The 26,427-nt window shown below is 36.0% G+C and overlaps 1 protein-coding gene across 1 annotated transcript; it reads left to right on the plus strand.

The window, feature by feature from the left end:
* The first annotated feature begins 17,794 nt into the window (after nt 1-17,794).
* On the plus strand, nt 17,795-19,725 carry LOC110868435 (serine/threonine-protein kinase SAPK2). Its single transcript, XM_022117593.2, has 9 exons — nt 17,795-17,964; nt 18,036-18,110; nt 18,183-18,284; nt 18,404-18,457; nt 18,528-18,620; nt 18,709-18,801; nt 18,884-18,988; nt 19,070-19,168; nt 19,302-19,725. Exons 1-9 carry the CDS (start codon nt 17,833-17,835, stop codon nt 19,587-19,589), a joined length of 1,041 nt encoding a protein of 346 aa, XP_021973285.1. The 5' UTR covers nt 17,795-17,832; the 3' UTR covers nt 19,590-19,725.
* Nucleotides 19,726-26,427: the final 6,702 nt, after the last annotated feature.

Consider the following 26,427-nt stretch of genomic DNA (forward strand, 5'->3'; position numbering starts at 1 on the left):
GCTGGACCCTGGTTTGGTTGAACTGGGAGTTTATATGTTTTGCTGTACTAAATAAACAATATTTTCAAAACCCTAAAAATTTGAAAAATTAAAAACCAAAAATATGTTTTTAGTTTCTTAAAATTTGAAAAACCAAAAATATGTCTGTTTTTAATTTTTGTCAGAAATAGAAAATTTCAAAAATATGTGTTAATTGAATACGCTGAAACCCTCACGGCTGAACAAACATGATTACTTTCACCATATTGAAAAACGGTTTTCAAACTGTAAAAATCAATATGTTGTAAATCATGGGGGTACTTTATGTTAGTTTTTCTGCTAACTGTGCTATATAGTATGTTATATTTTCTGTAATTTGGTACACGATAAGCAGAACATGGATGGCGAGACAAAGCTATCAGCATCGTGTTGTCAAATTTTCTTTTTAATGGTTTTTCATTTTAGGGGGAGAAAAATTGTCAGAAAATACAAAAACATTAGAAAATTTGAAAAAGCCAAAAACATGATAAAATACAAAAATTGAGTTTTTGTGTAAAAAGAGGAAATGATAGTACATCAGTAGACAGTTACAGTATGCTAAAGAAATGTAATGATTAAATAGCGTTAAACAGTCTCACTGATGATATGCCGATAGGTTTTTATACATTTAGTAAACTTTTTCGGGATATAAACCTAAGCAAGTTTGAATTTTGCTTATTTTATGGGGAACACTACTTGGATATATAGGTAACCCCTGAAATCTCGTTTGAAAGGTCCCTCTTTCTGAGATACTAGGTCTTTATACTCAGTGATATATGGGGTATTATTCCGGGACTTCTGCTGAATGGAAGTTCTGACCTAGTCCCCGAATAATCCTTTCCGCATTGCTTGAAACATAGCATCGCCCTCAGCATATAAAACGATGAAACATTGCAAAATGATAACCGTGTGCTGTTGAAACAAAAAGATCCTCTAAAGGGGACACACCGAAAAGTCGAAGCCGTCATCTCTTTGCGTATACGGAAGTATCAACCTGAGCTCTCACGGCCCTCGCATCTAACCCCTTACAGATATCATCTGTGGTATACTCACCTGTAAGACTGAATATTGGGATCTGGATACGGGAGTATATTCAAGAGGTGGGACACATGAATGAGTTTAAGTTCTTAAAACATCTAATTCGTATCCTGAATCAGTTGAAATTTGTGTGAAAATTTAAGTGGATCAGTATATCGACAATCTAAGTGAATTGTTTAATTCTTAATGTGTAACTAAGCTCAACGGTACTTGTGACTTGTCAAAAACTGATATGATCCTCTGACACATACTCAAACAAAAATATTGTCTGTAAATATGTTTGTACATATTTCTTTACTGCTTTATATTTTCAGAAAATACAAAAAGATTTTGATTTCTTCTTTATTTTCGACAACCGATGTCTGAAATGCTGAGTTTCAAAATCTAAGTAAGCTGATTGTGTTTCTGAAAATAAAACAAGTTCATTAATTTGATACTTGAATTAAAATCAAAAATTTCAAAAACGGTTTGTGATATCTCCAAGGTCATTAGTTTGGACTTGGACGATTAACTGTGAGGGAGTTGGATTCTTTAACACTGCCAAATCTGTAAAGATTGTTGATAGGGGAGTGATTTAGAAAGTTGAATAGTGCCAGATTACGATTTCTGGAAAATTGAATGTTCAAAATGTTGTTACTTATAAATGTTTGAGTGTTGCAAATGTTATACCAGACTACGATCCCGAAAGCCGAGTCTAAGGGGGAGTCTGAAGACAAGCTCAACGCAAAAGGAAGCGTGGATTCAAGAAGCCATGTAACTATTCTAAAGGAGCTTATATACGGAAATCAAGGTGTCGATCCCAAAGCACGGAAGCTTGACGAAAGGGGGAGCCTGATGAAGAAAAGAGTCTATAGAAAGAAGAAGCTGAAGCTGAAGACAGATCCATGGGGATTTTGTTCGAGTAAGAGGGAGTCTACGTTGGTGAAGATGTGTTAAAGCTTCAAGAAGAAAGAGAGAAAGACAAGACGCTACGAGATTGACTACGGCAATATCCAAGGGGGAGTCTGTTAGTGCATTTATGTCTATCGCCTTCGTCAATCCGAGCCGTAGCGAGAAACAGAAGAAACGGGTCGTTATATTAGTGATAGCTAGACAAAAAGGCAAGGTGGCATAATTGTAATTAATGAGAAATCTCATTAAAGCCTTGGCCTATAAATAGGGAGGTTATGTTTAGATTAGAGACTTTTGGCTCATTTGTGTTTTAGAGAACTCTAGATCTAGAGAGAGAATCTAGAGAGAGAAAGTGATTCAAGGTGCTTGTTCTTGTTATATTCTTAATAGAATCACGTTTATATTACATCGTGTGTGTTAGGTCGCGTTCGTGTACAGATTCCGTACGTTATACGTTCGTTTCGCAATCGTTTCGGAGTCAAAACCGGTCCTACACTTGTGCTGTGCAATAGCCTGTGAAATCCGTTCCTGTAACTCTGCCTCTGTAGTGGGCAAACGAGTTTCCCTTCGTGGAGGCATCTTCTATAAGAAGATCGCGTCGGTCAAGTCATAATAAGTATAGTAAGTATGTAACATGCATTTGTAATACAATTCATTAACACAAGTAAACACATAACATCCCATGTCATAATACAAACAAGTAATCCAACAACGTATATAATGAGAATGTTGCGATTGAGCTTTCATATACCAATGACCACAATACAGTTTTACATGTTCCACAACATATCATACATCAAAAGGGACTAAAGGGTCACATCACCCTTGTCCAAATCGTCTAACAAACTATAACAATCAAAAGTCAAAAGTCAAAGTGTGGTCTTCAAAAGGCTGTGCAATCTGGCTCAATAGCTACACTCTCACCAAAAGTATGCTACCTTCATCAAACCAAAAACCTCTAAGCTGATGGTGGAGGAGGAGGAGGTGGAGGAACAAATTGCAAACCACGCAGATGCGCTAGCTCCTCCTCGAGAGCATAAACGGTACGCAGCAGGTAACTAATCTGCTGCTCCATAGTGAGGAAAGGGACATCAAAATCAGGGTATGGTAGGAGAGGAGCCGGTGGAGTCGCGAATGGTGACTGACAAGTGCAAGGTGGAGGACGCGGAATCCTCTCTAACTCCATGACTCTGCGACACAACAACTCCTGCTGGAGCTGTAACGACAAAAGCAGATCATCCCTGGTGTAACCCGAGTAATGTGAGGGATGGTATGGATCAGACACAGGCATCGTGTTGGGCGGAAACCAAATAAGTGGCTCGCCCGTGGGTGCAGAAACAAAAGGAGTAGTGTGTGTAAACTGTGGCATGAAAGGATCGGCTGCTGACACAGGAGGAGTATGACTGGGTTGCTGACTCGATGGTCCTTCCCCTGGACGGGGAGGAGGGATATCCTGTAGGAATGTGATCGGTAGATCTGTGCGGTGAATGTCAGACTCATGTGGGTGAAACTGGGCGATATCAATGGGTGCATGTACAGGTGCAGGTGGGGGAGTGACAGGTCTAACAAAAGGAGCACCCATTGCGGGTGTGTGCATATCTGGGGTCAATCTGTGCTGCAAAAGGAGCACGATCAACAAGTATAGGGATCGGGTAAGGTAATGGTGGTGCAACAACTGGAATGTCAACAGGTGCAGGGTCGTGCTCAGGCAAAGGATCGTGAGCAGGTATAGGCTCGGGTACAATCATAGGCTCGGGGTCAGCTAGAGCAAGCTCAAGATCAGTAGGTACATCAAAGAGCTGATCATCAGGAACGAAATCGACCTCATGCTCGGGATCCATATCAGGATCAACAGGTGCCTCAAAAGGCTGATCATCTGGGACAAACTCAATCTCATGCTCTGGGTCAAAGTCGTGCGGAAAGATAGGTGCAGCAGACATCACTGTGTCGGAATCAGTGTCAGTGGGATAATGCTGCACGCCCCGTGCGTGTAAAGTAGCAGATGATACAGACTCGAATGAATCAGGACCAGAATGGTCAGATGGAATCTCATCGACAGGAATCTCGACAAGCGGAACAACAATGATATCAGTGACTGGAACCCCGACAAGTGGAACAACAACGTCATCATCGACTGGAATCTCTGCAAGTGGGACGACATCATCATCAACTAGATCTCCATCATCCTAGGCACCCTCAGGGGGACCCTCAATAAAAAGATCGATGTCACCGTCAGACATAGCATCAAGAGGCAAATCCTCAAGAGGAAATGCAGCAAGAGGAAAAGGAGCAGGGATCAGAACAAGAAGTAGATCCCCGTCAGTATATCATCTCCAAAATCTGGTAAAGCAAACGGCTAAAAATCATCATCGTCGTCACTCATAGTGTCAGATGTAAAAACCTCAGGGTATGTGGCTATCTACTGTATCGGATACTCCACTCTCAGAAGAAGATGACATAATGTTTGTAACAAACAATCACAACATATGCATGTACATCAACAATCATCAAATAAGTATGTATGCAGTAACAATGAAAGCATGTAATCATCCTAGTCTACCTAGACTGTCCCACCCAGCCTCTCAGACTGACTACCTAGTCTCTCGGACTAAAACCTTCCCAGTTTCTCAAACTGACTACCCAGTCTCTAAGACTCAATTTCCCCAGTCTCTAAGACTGAACCTCCCCAGTCTCTAAGACTGAACCTCCCTAGTCTCTAAGACTAAACCTCCTCAGTCTCTAAGACTGAACCTCCCCAGTCTCTAAGACTGAATTATAAGCATAGCCTTTGGAATGTGTTTTGTGCCCTTTTGTTTGTAAATGTTTGTTCCCTGGATTTGGACGTTTAGTGTATGCAATGTAAACATGTTTGAAAATGTTTTCGTGAGAGCCCTAATGATCATAGTCTAGACTCGAGAAGGAATCCTAGTTCGCTACGATCGAAGCTCTGATACCAAGCTGTCACACCATGACTTTTGTGGAAGCGTGGTTATTGGTGTGACTTCTTAATACCATAGCATTCAATCACAACAACGCTATATGATAAAAACGTGAGATGTTCATCCATTAATTAAGTTTAGAAAATACCACAACATACTTGTCTGAAAACATCGACACCAAATTAAGTTACAAACCATGACATGTCTAACCGAGTTCATAAAGACTCCTCAAAAGACTCTAAATAAAACCTGAGTTTAGAAACATGTATCCCGTCCAGGAATAGGATACACCCCCTAAACTCAACAACCATGGATAACATCTTTTATTCACGACGCAGCTTGAAGACACATGCATACACCTGCCAGATTCACTAGTTCCCTGAAATATGTAGGTTAAAAACATCAACAAAAGTTGAGCGAGTTCATGCGTTTTGTATAACTATGTGTAAACCTTTGTAAACAGTGTATGAATGTATGTCCCGGTATGAAAGCAAACAAGGAAAAGATCACCAATGGTTTGCAAGGCCACTGATATGTGTGACGGTGTAGGAAGACTCAAACCTAGCAAAGTTGTATCGGGCTTCCGGCTGGAAGACATAGTCACCCTATGGGCCACCCTGGTCCTCATGGGTGTGGGCTCGCTACACCTAAATAGATCTATCACTCATGCCCCTCGGTCCTGATACGAGGATTAATGGTCCCAAGTATCTGCCTACCCAATCACATGATCTATGGTTCTTTCCTAGGCTAATCATACCAATAGTATTCGTATGTAATCCTTTTGTAACATGTATTTCACCCTCGAAGTATAAAACTGAAAACAGTTAAAAGAAAAGGGGACATGAACTCACAGTATTGCGTCTTCAGAATCGTAACCCAAATTTCCTCAGCGAACACGACTCCCTACAATGTACTAATGTCTATTAGACGAACGGGCCGTGCCTTGCTTTTGTATTTATATTTTTGAGTTACGCTTCTTATGTTTCCCAATATTATTCCAAGTTATAATTATTTTAATTTTAGATTATATTCAGTTTGGAATAATTATTTAATCAATATTTTTTTGTATTAATACTTCTCAAGTATTTAATTTCGTATTTTCCTTCCCAAGGGTGGGGTTATTTTATACATTTACTTTCGTATTCTCGTATTTGTATTCTCAAAATAATATATTTTCAAGTCTCACTTTAGAAAATATATATATAACTTATTTGTCAAAAATAATGTATCCAAGAAAATATATATTTTTCCCAAAAATCATATATCTTCTAAATATACTAGGAAAATATATTTTTATCTCCCAAAAATAATATATTTTCTTCTTGTTGAAAATATGACAAAACTTGGTAATATGTACAAAAATCATATTTTCACTTCTTGTATCCAAAATAATATTTTTCAAAAATATATTTGTAGCGGTATTTTCCGGAATATTTGTAAGTTACGTTCTTGCGTTCGATTTCACAATATTAAGTGTGTAACTTATATATTTATTCCTTGTGATCTTTGGTATTATTTTGGATTTGTAAGTTCTTGGTATTTGTTAAGTTACATTATTTTACCCTAAAATAACATAACTATTTCACAAAGTATACAAATATTCACACAAGTGTCTTAATGAAAATATATATTCTAAATATATATTTATCCATTTTTATTTATAAAACCAACCTCCGATACTCGTATTTTTGTTACAAAAATATGGCAAAGTTTATATTGAAAACCATAGTTAAAATACACTAGTAAATATTTGTTAGAAAAATATTTCTTAAGTGTTTGTATTTTTAGAAAATTTTGCCATAGTTTCCTTTGAAAATGGAGGTGTCCATGCTATTAAAGCATATCATTTTCTTTTCAAAAATCATCACAACAATCAACAATCAACCCTAACCAATATTATACTTACCAAGTGCTAAAACAAGGCCATCTACACAAAGATCATGAACTTAAGTTTTCATAAAAACTTGTAGTAACTTGGTAGTATGTTTAGTAGACTTAGTTACTCTTTAAAGTGTGTTTATTTCTTTAAAAATCTCATTCTTAAAGAATTTAGGTGATTACAACTTGTAAACATATTTTACAAAAATGTTTCTTTGTGAGATCATCTTGTTTCATAAGTATTTACACACTTGTTTTACCACTAAAAATAGTGTTGGTTTAAGTAAGAACCAATATTTTCTAAAAATCATCTTTTAAACTTGGTTCTTTTGAAAAACCATCCGTAAATCTTAGATCCATAAGATTACTAGCTTACTTTGTTTATTATTTTTCAAGAAATCATCTTTTTATTCAAGTTCATGCTTATGTATGAGGATGATCTTCTTGTGTTAACACATAATCATCCTCTAACTTGCTAGATCATGTGTTTAATCATAATTTAGCAAGCTCCTTATGATGATCAACATCATAATATCAAGTAAACAACAAGCAAACATCATACATATACTAAACAACACTATTTCATCAAGATTTCATCATATATAAGCTTTATGTTCATGATTCATGTTCATGTCTTTTAGTGTTCTAGTGATTTACAACATAATATATCTTTTAACCAACTAAAATAGAAGTAACAAAGGTCTTACTACTAGCTCTAAGCTAGGGATGAACTCAAGATGAAAATGGAGTGGATAAAAGCTTGTGTGAGTGGTCCTTCAACTTCCGAAAGCTCCAAGCTTCCTTGTATGGCTCCTAGCACCTTTGAGTATGTATGGATTGTATGGAACTTGAAAAATGAAGGTGAGTGTGTGGGGGGAGCTCTCGGCCGAGAATGGAGGCAAGAGAGGGAGTGAGGTGGTGTTGTGATGAAGATGAAGAATCATGTAATTTATAAACCATCTAAAGGTATTATCCAATGTGTTTTATGTTTCTTATAGTACAAGCACGATCCTAATCAAATCCAAGAGAGATTAGCAAGATCACATAAGATCTTGTGTGATCAAGGGTGGGCCACCTTGTGGCCGTAAATCATGAGGGGGGGTAAGTGTAAGTTTGAATGATAATGTAAGTAATTAGTTGGAGGTTAAGTGTAAAAATCTAGTGTTTTAAGTGTAGCATGTATTATATAGTGTATTAGGATGTTCGGGAACCATAACTAGCCAAGAAATAATAAAACAATACTTCTAGTAATATTTTTGTGTTCCGGGTAATGTCCGGTTGTTCGGTTAGATACCGGTTCGTTAAAGTGTCAAGTTATTCTGTTTAGTGTTCTTTAAGTACCCTTTTGTGACACTTTTAATTTCCCAACACTTAGGAAAGCATTCAGGACCATTTTGCCATATTTTTGCACATTACTAGCTTGTTAAAAAGCTGAATTTTGCTAAAATATGCAGAATTCTGCACTTTTAGTGGGTTTTAGGCACTTTCCGGCACTTAAACTATCACCTAGTGACGCAGTTTTATAGTCCTTACTTCCCTACACACCACACTAGTGTAGTACCTTGTCTCTGGCTCTTACGGGGCCTCAAAACACTGTCTGTCTATGTACTGAAGATCGTCAGCATTTTACTGAGTTATCCGCTAACTGTGCTAACCGTGCTTTGTGCATCGTTTATGTCACTAAGAATTTGTATGTAAGAATGTTGTGACAGTATGAAATGTGATGCACATGTATGTATGATGTAGAAATCAGAAAGCAGTTTAAGTCATTAATTGTGATTCAGCACACTCATTAAGCACTAATCAATATTAATTAATTGTACGGATACCTGTAATTATGAGGGTTGTCACACATAAAAACACACGTCATAACATTATTACTACTAATAACAGCGTTTGCGATTTAGCGTGTTAGTCATGATAAGCGTATGCGGGGGCGTATGATAACCAAACAAACAAACACGGCAATTTAAATAGCATAATTCTCTGTATTTCGTGTTGCGTAAGCGTTTGCGAATATAAAGCGTTTAAACGTGTAGCGGTGCGGTGTGATGAAAAAGTATTTAGTACAACATAACCCTCTATTTATATCGAATCTCGGAGTACAAACGGTTATAAATCTAAGCGAAAGCAAACAGGTAACGATCCGAAAAGTCGGGTTGTTACAAAAAATGCCAACAAATAGTTAAGAAAACCACAGATGGCAAACCTCATTTCTTGGATATTCAGTATTGTTTTGCATGAAGTTTCACTGAATGTATTCTTACCTGGGGTAGGTATCTCTATAAGTTTTGCTGAATGAAATGGACAAATATTCAAGAAAAAGACTCTGATGACAGTGATATATCATTTTGTGTGCTTTGTTCTTGATGGATATATTGATGGCATGCAGGGATCGATACCAGTGTAAATGCTATTTTGGACTCCATGATCATAATAGCATGCATCCACACAGACGTTGATCTCCAACCACATGTCACCAAACAGCAATAGATCACACCAAAATACAGGATGCCACTAATCAGCTTCGTCTAAAGACGGGCGTTATGTAGGAAAATCGGCATCTAGCTAAGGTATTCAAAGGTTCAAGGCACAAAAGATTAAAGAAGAAGAGGCTGATTATAGTGAAGATTTGGATGAGAAATTAGATTAGCATTTTTAAATTTTTTTCATTTTCTATTTTTTAGGGGATCATTTTCTGTTGTTTGTTATCTAATTCTCTACTAATAAAATACATTATATCTATAAAAAATGTTTATAAAACGCCAAAAACTACAAACACCAAACGCCTAATAGTATGAAAACTGTGAGAACGGATACTGGCAAAGCACGTTGTTGCTATATAAAATGCCAAAAATGCCAAAACTAATAATGAAATTACTTTAACAATTATTATTAAAAACACCAATAATTGACTAAACGTCATTAAAACAATGTATAAAACAATGTGCCATCTTTATCTAAACGCGATTAAAAACAAAACGCCAAACCCTGAAAAGATGGGAAGTGTTACAGCCTTAATAGATGAAGCCGAACAAAAGAGTAACTGCAAACAGTAACTGAAACGACAGAAAACTTTATTATTAACATTTATTATATTAAAAGCCATGCCATCGTAATTGAATTCATCTTTTCAAAACGCCATAATTATCTGTCACATTATAGGCCTGCATCATACATGACACGACAATTGATACACAAAATACACATCAAAAAAATTACTGATTTTTTTTTACCGCCAAAAACATATATCTATCTGGCGCCAAAAAAAAAGCTCATTATATAAGTACAACAGCTAAACAAAGGTTGACACTCCACACATTCACTAAACACGCCACACATTGTCTAAACGCCATACAATTTTAAAAAATGGCTCAGGTTATTGCATAGAGGTTTGAGAGGTCAGAGAGACATTTCGTCCTAAAGTTCTCTGCCAGGAGAAGGGTGAAAGTCAAGACAATCAAGGCCATACTTAGTATGGATGAAGCCATTCAGAGGGATATTCTAGCCCTTGGGATTCCAGTGGCCTACGATTGTGAAAGGACTCGAACGGTAATAAGAATATTAAATAGAAAATTTTCAGCAGATGATGATGTTGACGATACGGATCTACCAAAAGTTACCAGTTGGAGTTTGGATGAACAATCAAGAATGGTGAACGTGAGCTATCAACACGAGGTGGATTATTCATTGACAATGGACGAAGTGCTGAACACAGATAGACTACATCTTCTTGAACAGCTATGTCATTTAGCACCTTCGAACGATGCAAGATCCAACGTTGCGAAGACATTTAAGTATAGGATGTAATAAAGAAGAGACGAGATTATGACGTTATACGCCAATGAACAAGATGATGATGATGAGTCTGATGAGAGTGATGAACAAAGCGATGGTTACATCTCTGATGTAATACCATCCACAAAAGACTATTAGTTTTTGTTTGATTTCATCTTAGTTGTACTCTTTAAAATTATTAATGAATTTAAAAACGTCTTGAACGCCAAGATATTTACCTTATAACATATATGAACTATTGAAATCTACAAAAATACCTAATGAATTTGGGAACGCCATGGACGAAAAGAAGTTATAATTACTAATTGATTTTAATGAATTTAGGGACGCCATAAACGCCAAAATATTTACTATGCACGTGATCTAAAAAACAATAAAACGCCAGATAGTTATTGAATCTAACTAAACGCCAAAAAAATCTTACACGCCAAAAAAATGAAGCGGTGTTGTGAGATGCATTGAAAAAGAAGAATATAAAAGGATAAAAAAGCCCCTCTGCCCCTTCATTATATCGCGTGTCACGTGTTGGGACAGGATCCGTTCTTACCGTTCTCACACTTTAGGGCGTTTTCTGCTGATCCCGTACCTATATATATATATATATATATATATATATATATATATAGGGTGGGGTTCATGCGAGAACCACCCTTATTGCGAGAACTGCGAGAACCATGTGAACAGAGGGCAATTTTGTAAATACATAATAAAATTCAAAACAGCTGCCACTCCTCCTTTTTATGGACTTCAAACAACAATTAAATCCTCTTTTTTATTCACTTCATGTCCAGATCCATCAGTTTCTACACAATTCATCATCTCAATTCACGTCACACTCCAAATCCCCCAAAATTCGTCATATCGATCTTATAATTCACACTCCAAATCCCCCAAAATTCGTCGTATCGATCGTATAATTCATCATGTATCCATCGTATATTCAAATTAGGGCTATAAGAAAAGAATCATCCATCATATATTCATGATATATCCGAAATTAAGGCAATAATAACAGAATCATTGAAGATTTCGGCACAAATAAGGAGAAACTGGCACAAATAAGGAGAAACTGAAGAACAAACATCAAATGGATTCATCATAACATGATGCTACACAGTTCTGTGAATTGATAAGTTTTACAATTTGTTTTTGCACTTTCATATGTTAACATGATGATTAATTGTCGATTCAGATCCTTTATATGTTAATATGACAATTAAATCGTAGTTTCATACATGCGTTAGCGAAAATGGTTTGACGTATATGATGTTTTAGGGATTCGGGGTAATTGTTGTGATACACCGACTTGTAATGTGGTAGGTATGTGTGATTTTTTTTATGTAGGTTTTGTTACTGAATAATTTTAATTATATTTGGTGGTAATACAGAATTTGAGTTCATAATGGTTAGGTTATTCTATTGAATCAAACATTACCTGTTGATACTGTCAGTCATGTTAATGCACATGTGCACATAGTTATGCACATGTGCATAATTAATATGGTGATGATAAAGCTGATGCATAGATTGTTAACAAGGTCGTTTATGTTGATGCACATGTGCATAGTTAATGTAGTGATGATAAAGTTGATGTATATATTGTTAACAAGGTCGTTTATGTGTATGCACATGTACATAGTGTATATGGTGATGATAAAGTTAACGTTAATGCACATATTTGTTGATAATTTATGTTTATTGATCTTAATTTTTATTATTTTATTATTTTTTTGTATATTATTGTATATCAACAATAGGAAAAAATCAAAGAAATTAACTTTTGTTTTGAAGTCAATGGATGAAGGGTCAAAAAAATGTCGGATGCAATGGAAGATGCTTATGCGACATGCAATGGAAGATGATCACGCGACAGTTAAACAAAGAGGTAAAAAATCGAAAAAATAACTTTTGTTTTGTATATTATTTTTATCGAAGCAAACCTGTTGATAAGCTCAATCATGTGCATAGTTATACACAAATGCATATTTTGCCATATTATTTCAACTAGGTCAATCATATGGATGCAAACGTGCAGTTAGGCACATGTGCATAATTTGCCAGAATATGTTAATAAGGTCATTCATGTTGTTGTACATGTGCATAGTTATGCACATGTGCATAGCTTGCCAGAATATGTTAACAATGTAATTTATGTTGATGCACATGTGCATAGTGTATATAGTAATGATAAAGTTAATGTTAATGCACATATTCATTCAGATTGTATGTTTGTTAATCCTATGTTTTTTTTTTTTGTTTATTATCGTAGATCGATAACGGAAAAAATTCAAAGAAAGTAACTTACATTTTGAAATCAAGGGATGAAGGGTCAAAAAATGGTCGGATGCAATGGAAGATGATTACGCAACGGTTAAACAAAGAGGTAAAAATATTGATTAATATTCGATGATGCAGTTGGGAGTTTATTCCAGCATTCCGTTCAGAATACGTTCAATTGCGTGAGAACGAACACTGCCTAAGTTGAAAGTTATTCATTTGTGGAAGTTAAGTTTAGGAGTTTTATTTGTGTTATTGTTATTAAGTACGAAGGTACAGGTTGGGATGATTTGGCTCATAGGAAAGGTATGTATGAAGCTGAGCAATGGCTGGTCAGGTTCGGTTACTTTGTGTGTTTTATTGTCTTATTAGAAGTATGTTAATACAATGTGTTTGAGTGTTTGGTTCGGTTACTGTCGATGCAGTAACATTGAATAAGGTATTTAGTTGTATTTTGGTGTAATGTATAGATTATGCACATGTGTATTTGATGCGATTGGGTGGAGATGCACATGTTCATTATTTTTTAGTTTTTATGTTAAATGATGTTGCCATTCATTTAAACAAATATTTTATACCATATGCAAATGTAGATATAGGAAAAGACATACAAGGAAGGCAAGTAAATATGCAGATGTAGATACAGGAAAATATATACAAAAGAGGACAAGTAAGCGGAAGAATAATGAAACATTGGGTAAAGATGATAGTGAAATGTATGTGGTCAAGAAAAAAGAAGGTTGAAAAATCAACATTAAAGAGGAGACATGAGAATAATGACGATATGGTGGACAGCAGCGTTGATGGTATGTGTCGTAAAGTTGTGTTAATATAAAGTTGAATCTGCACATGTGCAAAATTATGTATGAAAATTATATAACGTGTGTTTATGTTTTTTTTGTTGACACGTGTTATAAATTTGGCAAAGGATACCATACACGGGCTGACGGATGAAGAATCTAGGAAAAAGGTTAGAGGAAGAATCAACAAAGCAGGAGGAGTATTGGAGGAGGTTGAACAAATGGGAAGAAGATAAAAAAGGAGTATTTGAGTAATCACTAGGAGTGTTGTAGGTAGGTGGTTGGTGGAAACAATATTTCTTGTTTTTGTTTTAGTGGCATTGACGGTGGTATTGAGTGGTATTGTGATACAAACAAGTTTGTGTTTTGAAAGATGACGTATGCACATATGCATAGTTTTGGTTAATTTTAGATGGTGGTTGATGGTTTAGTTATATTGGTCAGTTGATGATGTACTGTGTTGTTTGGTATCGTATGAGGGTTATTGAATGCACATGTGCATAATTTGAAAATGTATACATATTGGTAATTTATTTACGTGTTTGGTATGGTATGAAGGTTTTTGGATGCACATGTGCATAATTTGAAATTGGTATACACATTGGTAGTATATCCATGGATGGTAATGTTGATGACGATGTAATAGGTTGTTTGGTATTTTATGAAGGTTATTGAATGCACATGTGCATAATTTGAAAATGTATACATATGTGTAATATGTTTATACATTTGGTATGTTAGAGAGGTTTTTGTATGCACATGTGCATAATTTGAAATTGGTATGCATGTTAGTAATATATCCACAGATGATAATGTATATGGAAATGAACTGGTATAGGTTATGTTAAAGTGGTATGTCATATGCACAATTGCATTATTTAGAATAATAATACATGTTAGGTGTTCAGGAATTAAAGTACATACGATTTTGTTTTATAATTGAGTGAGAAAACAACATCATCCATTCAATCATAAACATCGGAAATTTGTAATCATAATATCAGAATACATAGTTTAAATGATGTTTAATCGAGTAGTTCAACGTAAACATGTAGGTCAAATTGAATGTAAAAAGGTTAAATTAAATGTAAACAATAATTCAACATAATCAAATTGAACGCAGTCGTTTCAAATTAAATGTAAACAAGTTCAACATAGACGAGTGTTTCAACTTGATTGTAAACAGTTCAGACTAAATGTAAAACAAACAATAAAAACAAAATGATCGATATTTGACGACGAACTTAATCAAATTTAGGATGGTTGGTTGCATTATGACGTCTGGATGAACGTATAAGGGGTTGTTCATGTACATTTATGTATGTAGGGTCTTCATAGTCATCGTAAGTATCTTCATCAGTATCATTATCATCATCATCTTCATCAATATCATTAGCATCATCGGAACAAGAATCTGTTTCATCTGTCCAGAATTCTAGTAGCAATGGTAGCAGCTTCATTGTGTATGAATGTTCCTGAATGTTCCTGAATATAAAAAGAATGTCAAAAAGTGAATAATGAAATGGTAAAAAAATGATATTTAATAAGGTAAATGTTATGTGTAAGAATGTTGTATAAATGATAAACATATTATTGGTGATGATTATAGGGTAATGGTGACGTGATGCACATGTGCATGATTATGTACTGATATTGTGAACAAATTATTGTTGATGATGATAGGGTAATGGTAACGTGTTGACATGTGCAGGATGTAGATTATTGGTGATGGCTATATGGTAATGGTAAAGTGTTGCACATGTGCATGATGGTGTATTTATAGGGTAATGGTAAAGTGATGCACACGTGCAATATGGTATAGTTATAGGGTAATGGTAAAGTGCTGCACATGTGCACATGTGCATGAGCAAATTTTCAGCGGATGCATAATATTTCAGTGGATGGACATCAGGTTTAAGCAAATGGACAGTTTTGTGAATGGACAGATTGTCAGTGAATGAATCAGCAGCGAATATACTTGTTTTTCAGTGAATGAACCAGCTTAAACAAAATCCTAACTTTGAGCGAATGAACTTAAATCTGAGCCGATGAAGTCTAATCTACGGATGTACTTATTCCTAATAAGCAGACGAGCAATACTGCGAATGAACGTTAATGCAACGGATAAACAATTTAATCCAGACCCGTTAAATTCGATCCGTTAATTCTGCATATATAGTTAAAATCTGCAGATTGATTTAACTTATGTAGATGGAAGATTCAGCGACTGGACAAATATACTGCGGATGGTGTAATCTATGCGGCGGATGTACTTGAACAGTGAATAAACCAATTTCTGTGAATAAACTGATTCCATCGAATGGACTGAATTGATTCCAGCAGATGAAAGTTTTGTTTCTGCGAATGAACTAAAATGCAAATGAACTGATTCTAACAGATTTGGGTTCGTGCTTATGTAACAATGTACTTGATCTTGGTCAGTGATTGTGCAAACAGACAGCACAGTAACACATTCACTTGCGAACCGATATAGATCTGTCACAAACTAATTCAATGCAACAAACAAAATGTAGATCTGTAAATGAAAACCTGGATTCGTGTGAATATGTAACTTGCATATTCGTATATAACCAATCAGATTGTAAATACGAATGAACCTGAGTAGATCCGTATGAATATTCAATACACAACACTTCGTATAAGTATATGGTAATGGTAAAGTGTTGCACACATGTAGGATGGTGCATTTATAGGGTAATGGTAAAGTGTTGCACATGTGCAAGATAATGTATTTATACAAAAAATCACGTCCGACACTCGAATTGCATCAACAATTCTCAATTCTCAGGCATCACCAGTTCTCAGTAGTTCGTCTTCATCCCAATTACATTAATAACAAAAAAATTAATACAATGATTCATTTGTGCATAAACTCAGATTTAATTACTAAAAAAATAATAAAAAGAATACTAAATAATCAATAGCTTCTAACCTTTTTGTTTAACATTCACATATTCGCCTTCCGTTGCACATGTGCATGATGGTGTATTTATACAAAAATCATGTCTGACACTCGAATTGCATCAACAATTCTCAGTTCACAGGCCCAGTTCTCAGCAGTTCGTCTTCGTCCCGTATTCGTCCCGATTACATCTGTAGTTCGTCTTCGTCATATCGATAGCAACACACCATAAACCGTTCGTCATATCGATTTCACCATCTGATATTCCAAAATTCGTCGTATAATTGAAATTTTTGCTTCAAAATTCATATTGTAATTGATATTATTGCAGTATGAACGTGAGCAGTGGCTAGAAATACAGAACAGGATCGCGTGTAAGAGACGATCTCTCGAATGAAACCCTAGAATATAAGAGACGATCCTCAATGTATACAATCTCCGTCGTGAAATTGGAGAGATAAGTCGCCGTCGTAGATCGCCGTCGTCAATGTATACAATCTCTCGAATGAAACCCTAGATTGTAAGAGACGATCTTGAACAGGGCTGGAAATACAGAACAAGAGAGCGTGTTTTTTATTAGATGCCACTTAATTACAATTTTGCCATGTGTTCACATTGGTTCTCGTGGTTCTCGCAATAAAGGGTGGTTCCTAACGGATTTTTATCCTATATATATATATATATATATATATATATATATATATATATATATATATATATATATATATATATATATATATATATATATATATATTATATAATGATAAGATGAGCGTTAGAAATATGGATACTCATCATAATATAATACATAAAAACACCAACAACCCTGAAGTGGTTGATAACTTTGTAAAAGGGAGGATAACTTCCTTCTAAAAGTAAAAAATATTCCAACAAAATTGACCATCGTGAAAGATACAACGTTTTGGTTCTGAAGTTGTTGCTTCAAAGGTTTAGCTAATTAATCAATTTTTCTTGTAGGATATGGATAAGCATGGTAATTTAAACAAGGGAGGGAACATGTGTGTTGTCGAAGATGGACCATTCTTATGACATAATAAATCTTTTGTAATGTAATTTAATCATTTGAAAACTACTTCACCCAACCAATAACGCAATATTAAACATAAAAAATGAAATGAAATGAATGTGATGGGGGCCAATAAAATAATGCATGTCGGTGACCAAAACCACTAACAACTTGCCACGTCTCCTCCAACCTGCCATCCTGTCTACAAATGCACGTAGGCCCAAAAGCCTTTGACATCTTAACATGCAATTTGTGATGGAAAGATACGAACTTCTGAAAGATATAGGATCTGGGAATTTTGGTGTGGCAAAGCTGGTTAAAGACAAGAGCTCCGGCGAGCTTTTTGCGGTCAAGTATATTGACAGAGGTCAGAAGGTTGGTAGTTATCTTGTATTATTATTATTCTTATTATACTTTTAGATGTTTGCTAACTCGAACGATCGCAGATTGATGAACATGTAGAAAGGGAGATTTTGAATCACAGGTCGCTTAAACACCCTAATATTATTCGATTCAAGGAGGTATGTTGTTCTTCTGGATGGTTGACTTTTTTGAATCTGTTTCATCAGGTTTCTTGTTGTTGTACTGTGCAGGTGTTGCTAACCGAGACTCATCTTGCGATAGTCATGGAGTATGCCAACGGAGGAGAGCTTTTCGATCGAATTTGTACTGCTGGTAGATTCAGCGAAGATGAGGTAGGTGCCAACTTGAATAATTGGATCATCCCGCACCATCACCAGTCACCCCCAATAAACAAACATACAAACATTTTCCTAATAAGTATTATATTTCCAGAGTTTTTTAATATTTGCAGGCCAGATTTTACTTCCGGCAACTCATATCAGGAGTCAGTTACTGCCATTCAATGGTAATTATTTGTTTCAATCAACCAATCAATCTTGTATAGGTTATTACTGTTTGATAACTTGTTGCTGCAGCAAATTTGTCACAGAGATTTGAAGCTCGAGAACACACTCTTGCACGAAAGCTCAACAACCCGTCTTAAAATTTGTGATTTTGGTTATTCCAAGGCAAGAACTTGCTACTAGTATAACTTAATTGTCGAAAATTGTATACAGTCTAACTTTAGTTTCCGTACGTATACATACATGGTTTCAGTCTTCAGTGCTGCATTCCCAGCCCAAATCAACAGTCGGGACCCCTGCATATATCGCACCCGAAGTTTTGTCGAAGAAAGAGTACGACGGTAAGGTGAGGCTCAAAAACTTTTTTTTATTTTTATTTTGTGATTTATTGACATTTTTTGGTAAGCTACAAACGATTATATGTGTAGATTGCAGATGTTTGGTCTTGTGGGGTTACATTATATGTTATGTTGGTTGGTGCGTATCCTTTTGAAGATCCAGATGATCCAAGAAATTTTAGGAAAACTCTCACTGTGAGTCATTTTATTACTGATATGTGTATAAAACTTGACATTATTATTATTATTATTATTATTAAAATCATGTCATGGCAGCGAATACTTGGCGTGCAATACTCAATCCCTGACTATGTTCGAGTTTCAATGGACTGCAAACATCTTTTATCGCGTATATTCGTAGACAACCCCGAAAAGGTATGGTATTATTCTTAACCACAAATGATTTGGAGGCCCTAAAATATTTTCTTGTCTTTTGTTTTGTAAACTTTAAATGACACTCGCCCGAGATAGACCATAGTCGAGTAATGACGTGTTGTTCTTGAAGCAGAGAATTACCATTCCCGAGATAGAAAAGCATCCTTGGTTCGTGAAGAACATGCCGAAGGAATTCATAGAAGATGAGGAGTCTAGTTCGGATGTGGATGAGCCAACACAAAGCATAGAAGAAGTGATATCAATAATACAAGAGGCTAGAAAAGGTACAATGGTTGGCAAACAAGATGGGCAATTTGTAGGAGGGGGTGCTAGTATGGAGCTTGATGATGAAATAATAGACTCTGATGATGAGCTTGAAGATGAAGTAGACACAAGTGGGGATTTTGTTTGTGCATTGTAAATGTTGGCTTCTTTCTTTCCTTCTGGCCTACACAACCGATATGTTGTGTTTGTGATTGTCATCTTTAATATGATTGTATTTAGTGTTTAGACTAATAGGGTGACTTAATATATTTAAATTACTAGTTTAAGTATCACGGGTGATCTCGTAACAAATTATAAAATTATATTATTTAACATTGGCACCACGCACCAACTTCCTCCCTTCGAATTGCACAGCCGAAATTAGCACATTAATCCTAAACAAAATCATAAAAAATAAAAATATTTTAGTCCTTGATTTCTCTGCCATCATATAAAATAAATAATAAAATTTCAAAATTAAAGAAAACTGGGCTGGACTACAAAATTTCATCATGTAAGATATTCAAAATTAATAGTGGGAACTGGGGTTGGACTTCATATAATTAATACTTCTCTAGAAAAATATAACTAACAATACAATATACATTATACCCTTATAAAGAAGCAACTTTTTGATGCATCACCACTTGTATATTTGGCTTTGGGTGGTTTTCAAAAAAATTTGACTCTTTGTTGTGCAAATATATTTTGTACTTGGGTGTACAAGTAAGCTTCATCATCATCTAATACATGTGTCACCCTGATTTTTTTCTTTTCCATCAAAACCAACACAACCACCCATCACCGCCCCCATAAACTTCTCTCCAGGAACAAGACCGACGACTCTCGACCCCCCTCTCCAGCCGGATTCCGGTGGTAACACGACAAAAATAGAGGTTCGGGGGTTTCAAGACCAGATCGGTACCCCAAATCCACATCATACAATCCAGAGAGAGAACCATCCGCCACCACTGCTCCACCACCGCTGTATCAGCTTCAACGCCACTGTGACAGCCACCGCCGGTTATATGGTTGTGCTTCATACATGTGTGGTGATCTGTATTTCCACCCCTTCATCTGCTACAAAGGAAGGGTGTTTCGGGTGGGTACTGTTTCGGGTGGAGGGATGTTTTCGGGTGGGTAGTATTTCGGGTAGGTAGGGGTGTTTGGCAAAAATTCCAGAGGTCTTTTAGGCTTCCATCTGATGGTGATGAACCGATGTGATACTGGTTGTTGGATCATTTAGCAATATTAGTGTGCAATGCTGATTGTACTTTTTGTTTTACAAGTTGTACGTTAGTCTCCTTGGAAACCATTTGCTGGATCTGTGGTTTTGTTTGTGTGGTTAAACTTGATTCCTTATTTTCATTCTATCACGACTCTTCTTAGATTTGGGTGTTGATGAAGCCGATCCGTCAAGCCGTCGGATGTTGGTGGTGAACCCGTTTTAAAAATGTTACATGTGAGTGTTCTTGACAGTGATGATGGTGGCCGCTACTTGGCATGGCAACTCCGGTTGCAGCCGTAGCGGCACTGAGCCGTGCGTTGTTGATGATGGCAATGATGACTTTTGAGTCTGAGCCTCTTTCTTTTCATTTTTTACTTCTTATTATTCGAGTTTAATGAAGGGGCCTGGTGTGGTGATTGGTGTTTTTTGGATGTATTGAAATGATAATCCGTCCATGTGAGTTATTACCTAAATGCAAATGAAAACCCCCATACATGGTTCTTGCTTTACTAATAATCACTGATTATTGTTCAATATCGGTTGTTAAGGGAAAAAATATGCACGTAAAAAAAGTTTTTAAGTAAAGGAAGTATAAGGGTAAACCGAAACACAATATTAGTAAAAAAATTAATAGGTTAAAACCGTGCCAAGTAGCACCAAATGAAAAATGCTCTTTTTTTTGCTCAGGACAAAGATAAGGAAAACAAGAAAGAATTGAAGGAAAGCATATGCATACAATCACATCCAAACTACTTTACAACTCAGTTTTGGTGTCGTTTAGATCCGGCTCTTTTTTCGGTGCAATGAGATAACTACGAGTCGGAAGGTTGGAGAAAAAGACAAGGACGGATGCTCGCATGTAAGAACCCCGCCGCATTACGGCGGGTACTAATTCCTAGTTTATAATAAAAATTAAAAACTCAAGATCAGAAAGTATTACTTGGCCAAAAAGTTGCATGACAAATATTAAATAACTTTTCTTTTCGCAAGGATAAAGCAACTCTATCTCAACTCAACCCGTTGCCTACCCCCTTGGCAATTGCTCATCCTACCTACACAAATGTATATACAATCAAAGACAGCCTTTTAAAAACAAAATGTATAAACATATACAAAGGCAATTTACCATAACGCTTCTAAAATAAAATTTATCATCATTTACCGTAACCTTTGAACTCTAACTAAAACACTTTGGCTTTCTTGAAATGTTTCACAAGGAGATCATAGATTTTACCTCTTAAGTTTGATGCTTCTCGAGATCGAAACCAGTGCAAATGCAGAAAATGATCTAATAAACTGATATATCCCTTTTAATTATTCTATAAAATAGAAAAAAAAGAGACACCAAAAGATCGACTAAGATTAAAGCATCTTTCATGTGGTTGTATTACCCGCGCTACGCGACGAGGATAGTAGTTCAAGGTCTAAATAATATTAATTAATTAATGTTAACAAACCAACCCGCTTTCCGCTTCTAAGGTAACCAACTTGCTTATGTGAATACATGCAAAAAACAGTAAAAAAAATAGTTAACTAAATATTATGCTCTACCAAAACACTCAGATTAGCAATATTGAAGTTCAGACCGACCAACCAACTTCTTAAAACAAAAGATTGCAGATGCAACCCAGTATTGGTAGCTATTGGGATCAACTCATCATCTTGTTTCTCTTTTGCAGTAGCAATGGCAGCCTTGTAGGCTTCTTGTGTCTCTTCCAATTTCTTTATTTCCAGCTCGCGCATGTTATGATGCCAGTGTAGGAAGATGCGAGGCCTGCACATTTATTAACAAAAAGAATCATCATCCATAGATAGAAAAAAACGAGCTAAATTTTGTATACGATTAATAAAATCGATCAACCCCATTCCAAAAGCCTAAATCACAAACATGCAAATGTAACGAAATCCATCCCTCTACCCGCGGGTACGTAACGTATCAAACGAAGTTACAAAACCAACGTAGTTAGTTCTTTTTACCAGCCAAAGCATGCTTTTATTCACTTAAAGAAGAAAACAAAACCCAAAGGGGGCCAAAACCAACAGAAAGCAAACAAAGAAGGATTATAGACATGGCTGGTCAGCAAGTGATTCTCTCAAACTTTCTCCATGTAACAACCCGACCGCGTAAAAACAACCCGCGATGGAATCGTCAGGGAGTCACGTTACAAATTGCTCATAACACATGGTACTAAAGTTTCATTATATTACATTGTCTTTAAATACAAAGATTATCAAGTAATTGTTTTTAAATTAAAGAAGACTAAGGCCTGAGTCTGTTCCTACGTGTAACATACTCGAATAATCATTGCATGTATTAACACCTAAACATATGTGAAAATAAAGTCAATAATGAATGCTAGTGAATAACATAAGTTTTGTGGTCAAATTCATGGCTACAAGTTTTGTGTTGAAAAAGGGTTAACCAACTACACGAGTTGATTTTATAAATAAATCTTTATAGCCTTGAACCTTGACAAAAATGTTTGTTTTTTAAAATTGTGTAAATAGTCGGAAAACTTTGTATGATTTATATATCTTTAATTGAAAATCGTTTGTGACTTGTCTAAACCAATAGTTTTTCTTTTTTGTAAACCATTTGTCCTTGTTTTGTATAAAACAATCGTCCGTGTTATGTATAAACCAGTCATCCATGTTTTAATTGTCTTAGTGTAAAAGAGTGTGGTCGTGTGGGGAATACACCAAACCTGTGTTGACTTGAAAATGGTTTTATTCGAAGAATATGTTTTCGATTTATGTTGTTCCCCAAACTTCCCCACATACTACTGGTCGGCTCGGCGAAAGCTAATGAATGTCATTCGTGTTATAAATCAACGCACCAACAAGTTCGTTCACATTATTGAAATCGTTGTGTTTAATATAAACCATAGTAATTATTTTTGAAAACTTGAAATCGGTTTAGCACATATGAATCACCCCAAAACAATTGAAAGCATAAAATAGGGGAACTATGTACTCACTTGAGATTGCAATGTATCCTTGATCTAGTGAACTAACAAAGTTCGGGGAGTTAAGGAATCAAGTGGCACCTAGTATTGAATCACTATATTAATAAATCGGAACCTAAATCGGGGAATCGGATAGAATGAGGTCTTGCAAACCAAATGAGTGTTTGAACTCATATGATATGGTTTAACAAAGTCTACATTCTGATTTGATAGCATCCTAAGTGCTTTTGACCCGTTATGACCCCTTAAGGTAGTTTACGCTGCTTTAACGTGTCATTTGCGCAATTGCGCATTCGGATGGTCAAACTAGTCCTATGATAAGTCTTATATGCCTAAACATGTTTAATAATGTTGCACAATCAGTTTAAGTGTCAAAATTTAGGTTACATATGCTTAAATTGAATTTATGCGCAAAAGGGCATTTTGGTCATTTTCCTAAGGCATATAAACTACCTATCATACAACTAACCAAACGAAGTGATCATATGGTATAACCTCTGGAGGTTATTCCCTATACAACTATGGTCACAATATGTGTTTGGTCGGATCCTAATGATCGACCAAACGGGTCGGGTTCGAAAGTCTAAGCGGTTGTTTAGACCGCTTGACTTACGACCCTAAACAAGCACTAAACTAGAAGTGACGAGTTAAACATGTTAAAACATGTCTCACTAAGTTAGAAAACTGATTTGGTATCAAAACAATGTGTTTTGATACCCGAAAATAGTTCCGTCGCAAAATGCACATAATCATGCATTTTGACCGAAACTTTGACTCGTCACTCTGACTAGTCAACGTGGTAATCAGTAGGTATAGTCGCAAGGGACTATAACCATTGTGATTACGATCACGTTGCAAAGTTCAATTGAACTTTGTTTTGACCAATTCATGGTCAAAGCCGCAAGTTAAACACTATTTGACTTTTAGCTTGAAATAAATAAACAAGACTAGGAAGAACACTTACAAGTGTTCTAGGATGAAAAGATGACTAGAAAACTCAGTTAGGAAGCCTCTAACAAATGTGGTAGCCTCCAATCAGAGCTTAGAGAGAAGAAGAATGGAAGTGACCAAGTTGTGGGGTTGATGGAGCTTGCTATTTATAGGAATTGTGAGTGCATAGGATGATGACAAGTGTGCATAGGATGATGACAGGTGTATTGTGTGTTGAACAAGGATTAAGTGGATGATTACAAGTGTTTGGACGAGATTAAATGCTTGGGGATTACATAAACTTGGCTTACACACATCAAAACAAGGGGCTGATCAAATCTGCTGGTTCTGGGCACTATTTACAGACCGCAGACCAGGTCTGCATACGGTTCGCAAGGCCTGTGCAGGGGCTGAAGTTTTTTTTTCTTTTACAGCGTTGGCCCCTGAACTTGATTCGTCGCGTTTCAGCACTTTTAGCACTCATTAACCCCATTTTCAAGCTCCTTGATGAAGTTAACATATATTTAACTTGAATTATGCTCAAAAATGTCATGGATGTCGGTTCGTCTGGCTGTACGGTTGCGTTTTTCGGTTAATTACGACGGAAGTCGTAACGAACGCGAAAACGACCCAAATTGCGAAACGAATGAAATTTTTGCATTCCAATCACTAAAATACAATATTTTAATGATTACAAAATTTTTGGATGTACGAATATGATCCGTATTAAGAAATACGCGAATTTGCATACTTTCGTAGTTTTGAAGCTTTTAGTCCTTTTGATCAAATAATCATATTTTAACATACCGAACCCCTCAAAACTTATTTGTAAGCTATTTAAAGGGTATGTTTAGCTTATGACCTTGTTCCGGAGTGTACGTTGCTACCAGAACTGGTAGACTTTTGCAGTTTATCGCAAATAGTCCATGTGATTGAATAAACTTGTTTTTGCCATACTGAATCCTTCAAAACTTATTTCTAAGCTATGTAAAGGATATTTAGGGTATGTTTAGCTTATGTCACTGTTCCGGAGTGCACGTCGTGTTAAACTGAGTACGTTTATGTAGCAGTTTGCGTATAACTTTCCAGAAATTGTTTAAAAGCTCGAAATCGAACAAGAATTAAAACGTGAAAACGTCAAACATAAATAAACAAATCTTGGGATAAGAAACTCATTGTTTCATTGATATTGAAGTTGTTCTACATTTTTCTGTGTTTACAAGAGCACAAATGTCACAGTCTCCCCTACTTTAGGAAATTTCGTCCCGAAATTTTAACTAAAGGAAACTTGTGAAAACAAATATGGATATTTCACCTTCATTTGGTCCTCACGTTCCCAAGTAAATTCTGGGCCACGTTTGGATTCCCAGCGCACTTTGACTATTGGTATTCGTTTATGCTTTAATCTCTTGACTTCACGGTCCATTATCTCCACAGGTTTCTCGACAAAGTGCATTGTGTCATCAACTCGAATTTCGTCGAGGGGGATGTGGAGATTAGTATCGGCTAAACACTTCTTTAAATTGGACACGTGGAATGTTGGGTGAATATTCCCAAGTTCAGGAGCTAGCTCAAGTCGGTAGGCCACCTTTCCGATTCTTTCAACAATCTTAAATGGTCCAACATATCGTGGTGCAAGTTTTCCTTTTTACCAAAGCTTACCACTCCCTTCCAAGGGGATACCTTGAGTAGGATATGGTATCCGACTTGAAATTCCAAGGGCTTGCTTCGCATGTCCGCATAACTCTTTTGATGGCTTCTAGCTGTCAGAAGATTATCCCGAATTTTCTTGACTTTGTCTGTTGTTTCCAGAATGAGCTCAGGTCCAGTAAGCTGAGCTTCACCGATCTCATTCCAACAGACAGGTGAAT

The sequence above is a fragment of the Helianthus annuus genome, chromosome 12, assembly GCF_002127325.2.
Source record: "Helianthus annuus cultivar XRQ/B chromosome 12, HanXRQr2.0-SUNRISE, whole genome shotgun sequence".
Classification (NCBI taxonomy): domain Eukaryota; kingdom Viridiplantae; phylum Streptophyta; class Magnoliopsida; order Asterales; family Asteraceae; genus Helianthus; species Helianthus annuus.

Bases quoted from the DNA above. Each gene is read 5' to 3' on its own strand.
- LOC110868435 (XM_022117593.2), top strand. From the start codon at position 17,833: ATGCAATTTGTGATGGAAAGATACGAACTTCTGAAAGATATAGGATCT. The intron at 17,965-18,035 runs GTTGGTAGTTAT...GAACGATCGCAG, and splicing joins ATATTGACAGAGGTCAGAAG to ATTGATGAACATGTAGAAAG. The intron at 18,621-18,708 runs GCAAGAACTTGC...ACATGGTTTCAG, and splicing joins GTGATTTTGGTTATTCCAAG to TCTTCAGTGCTGCATTCCCA.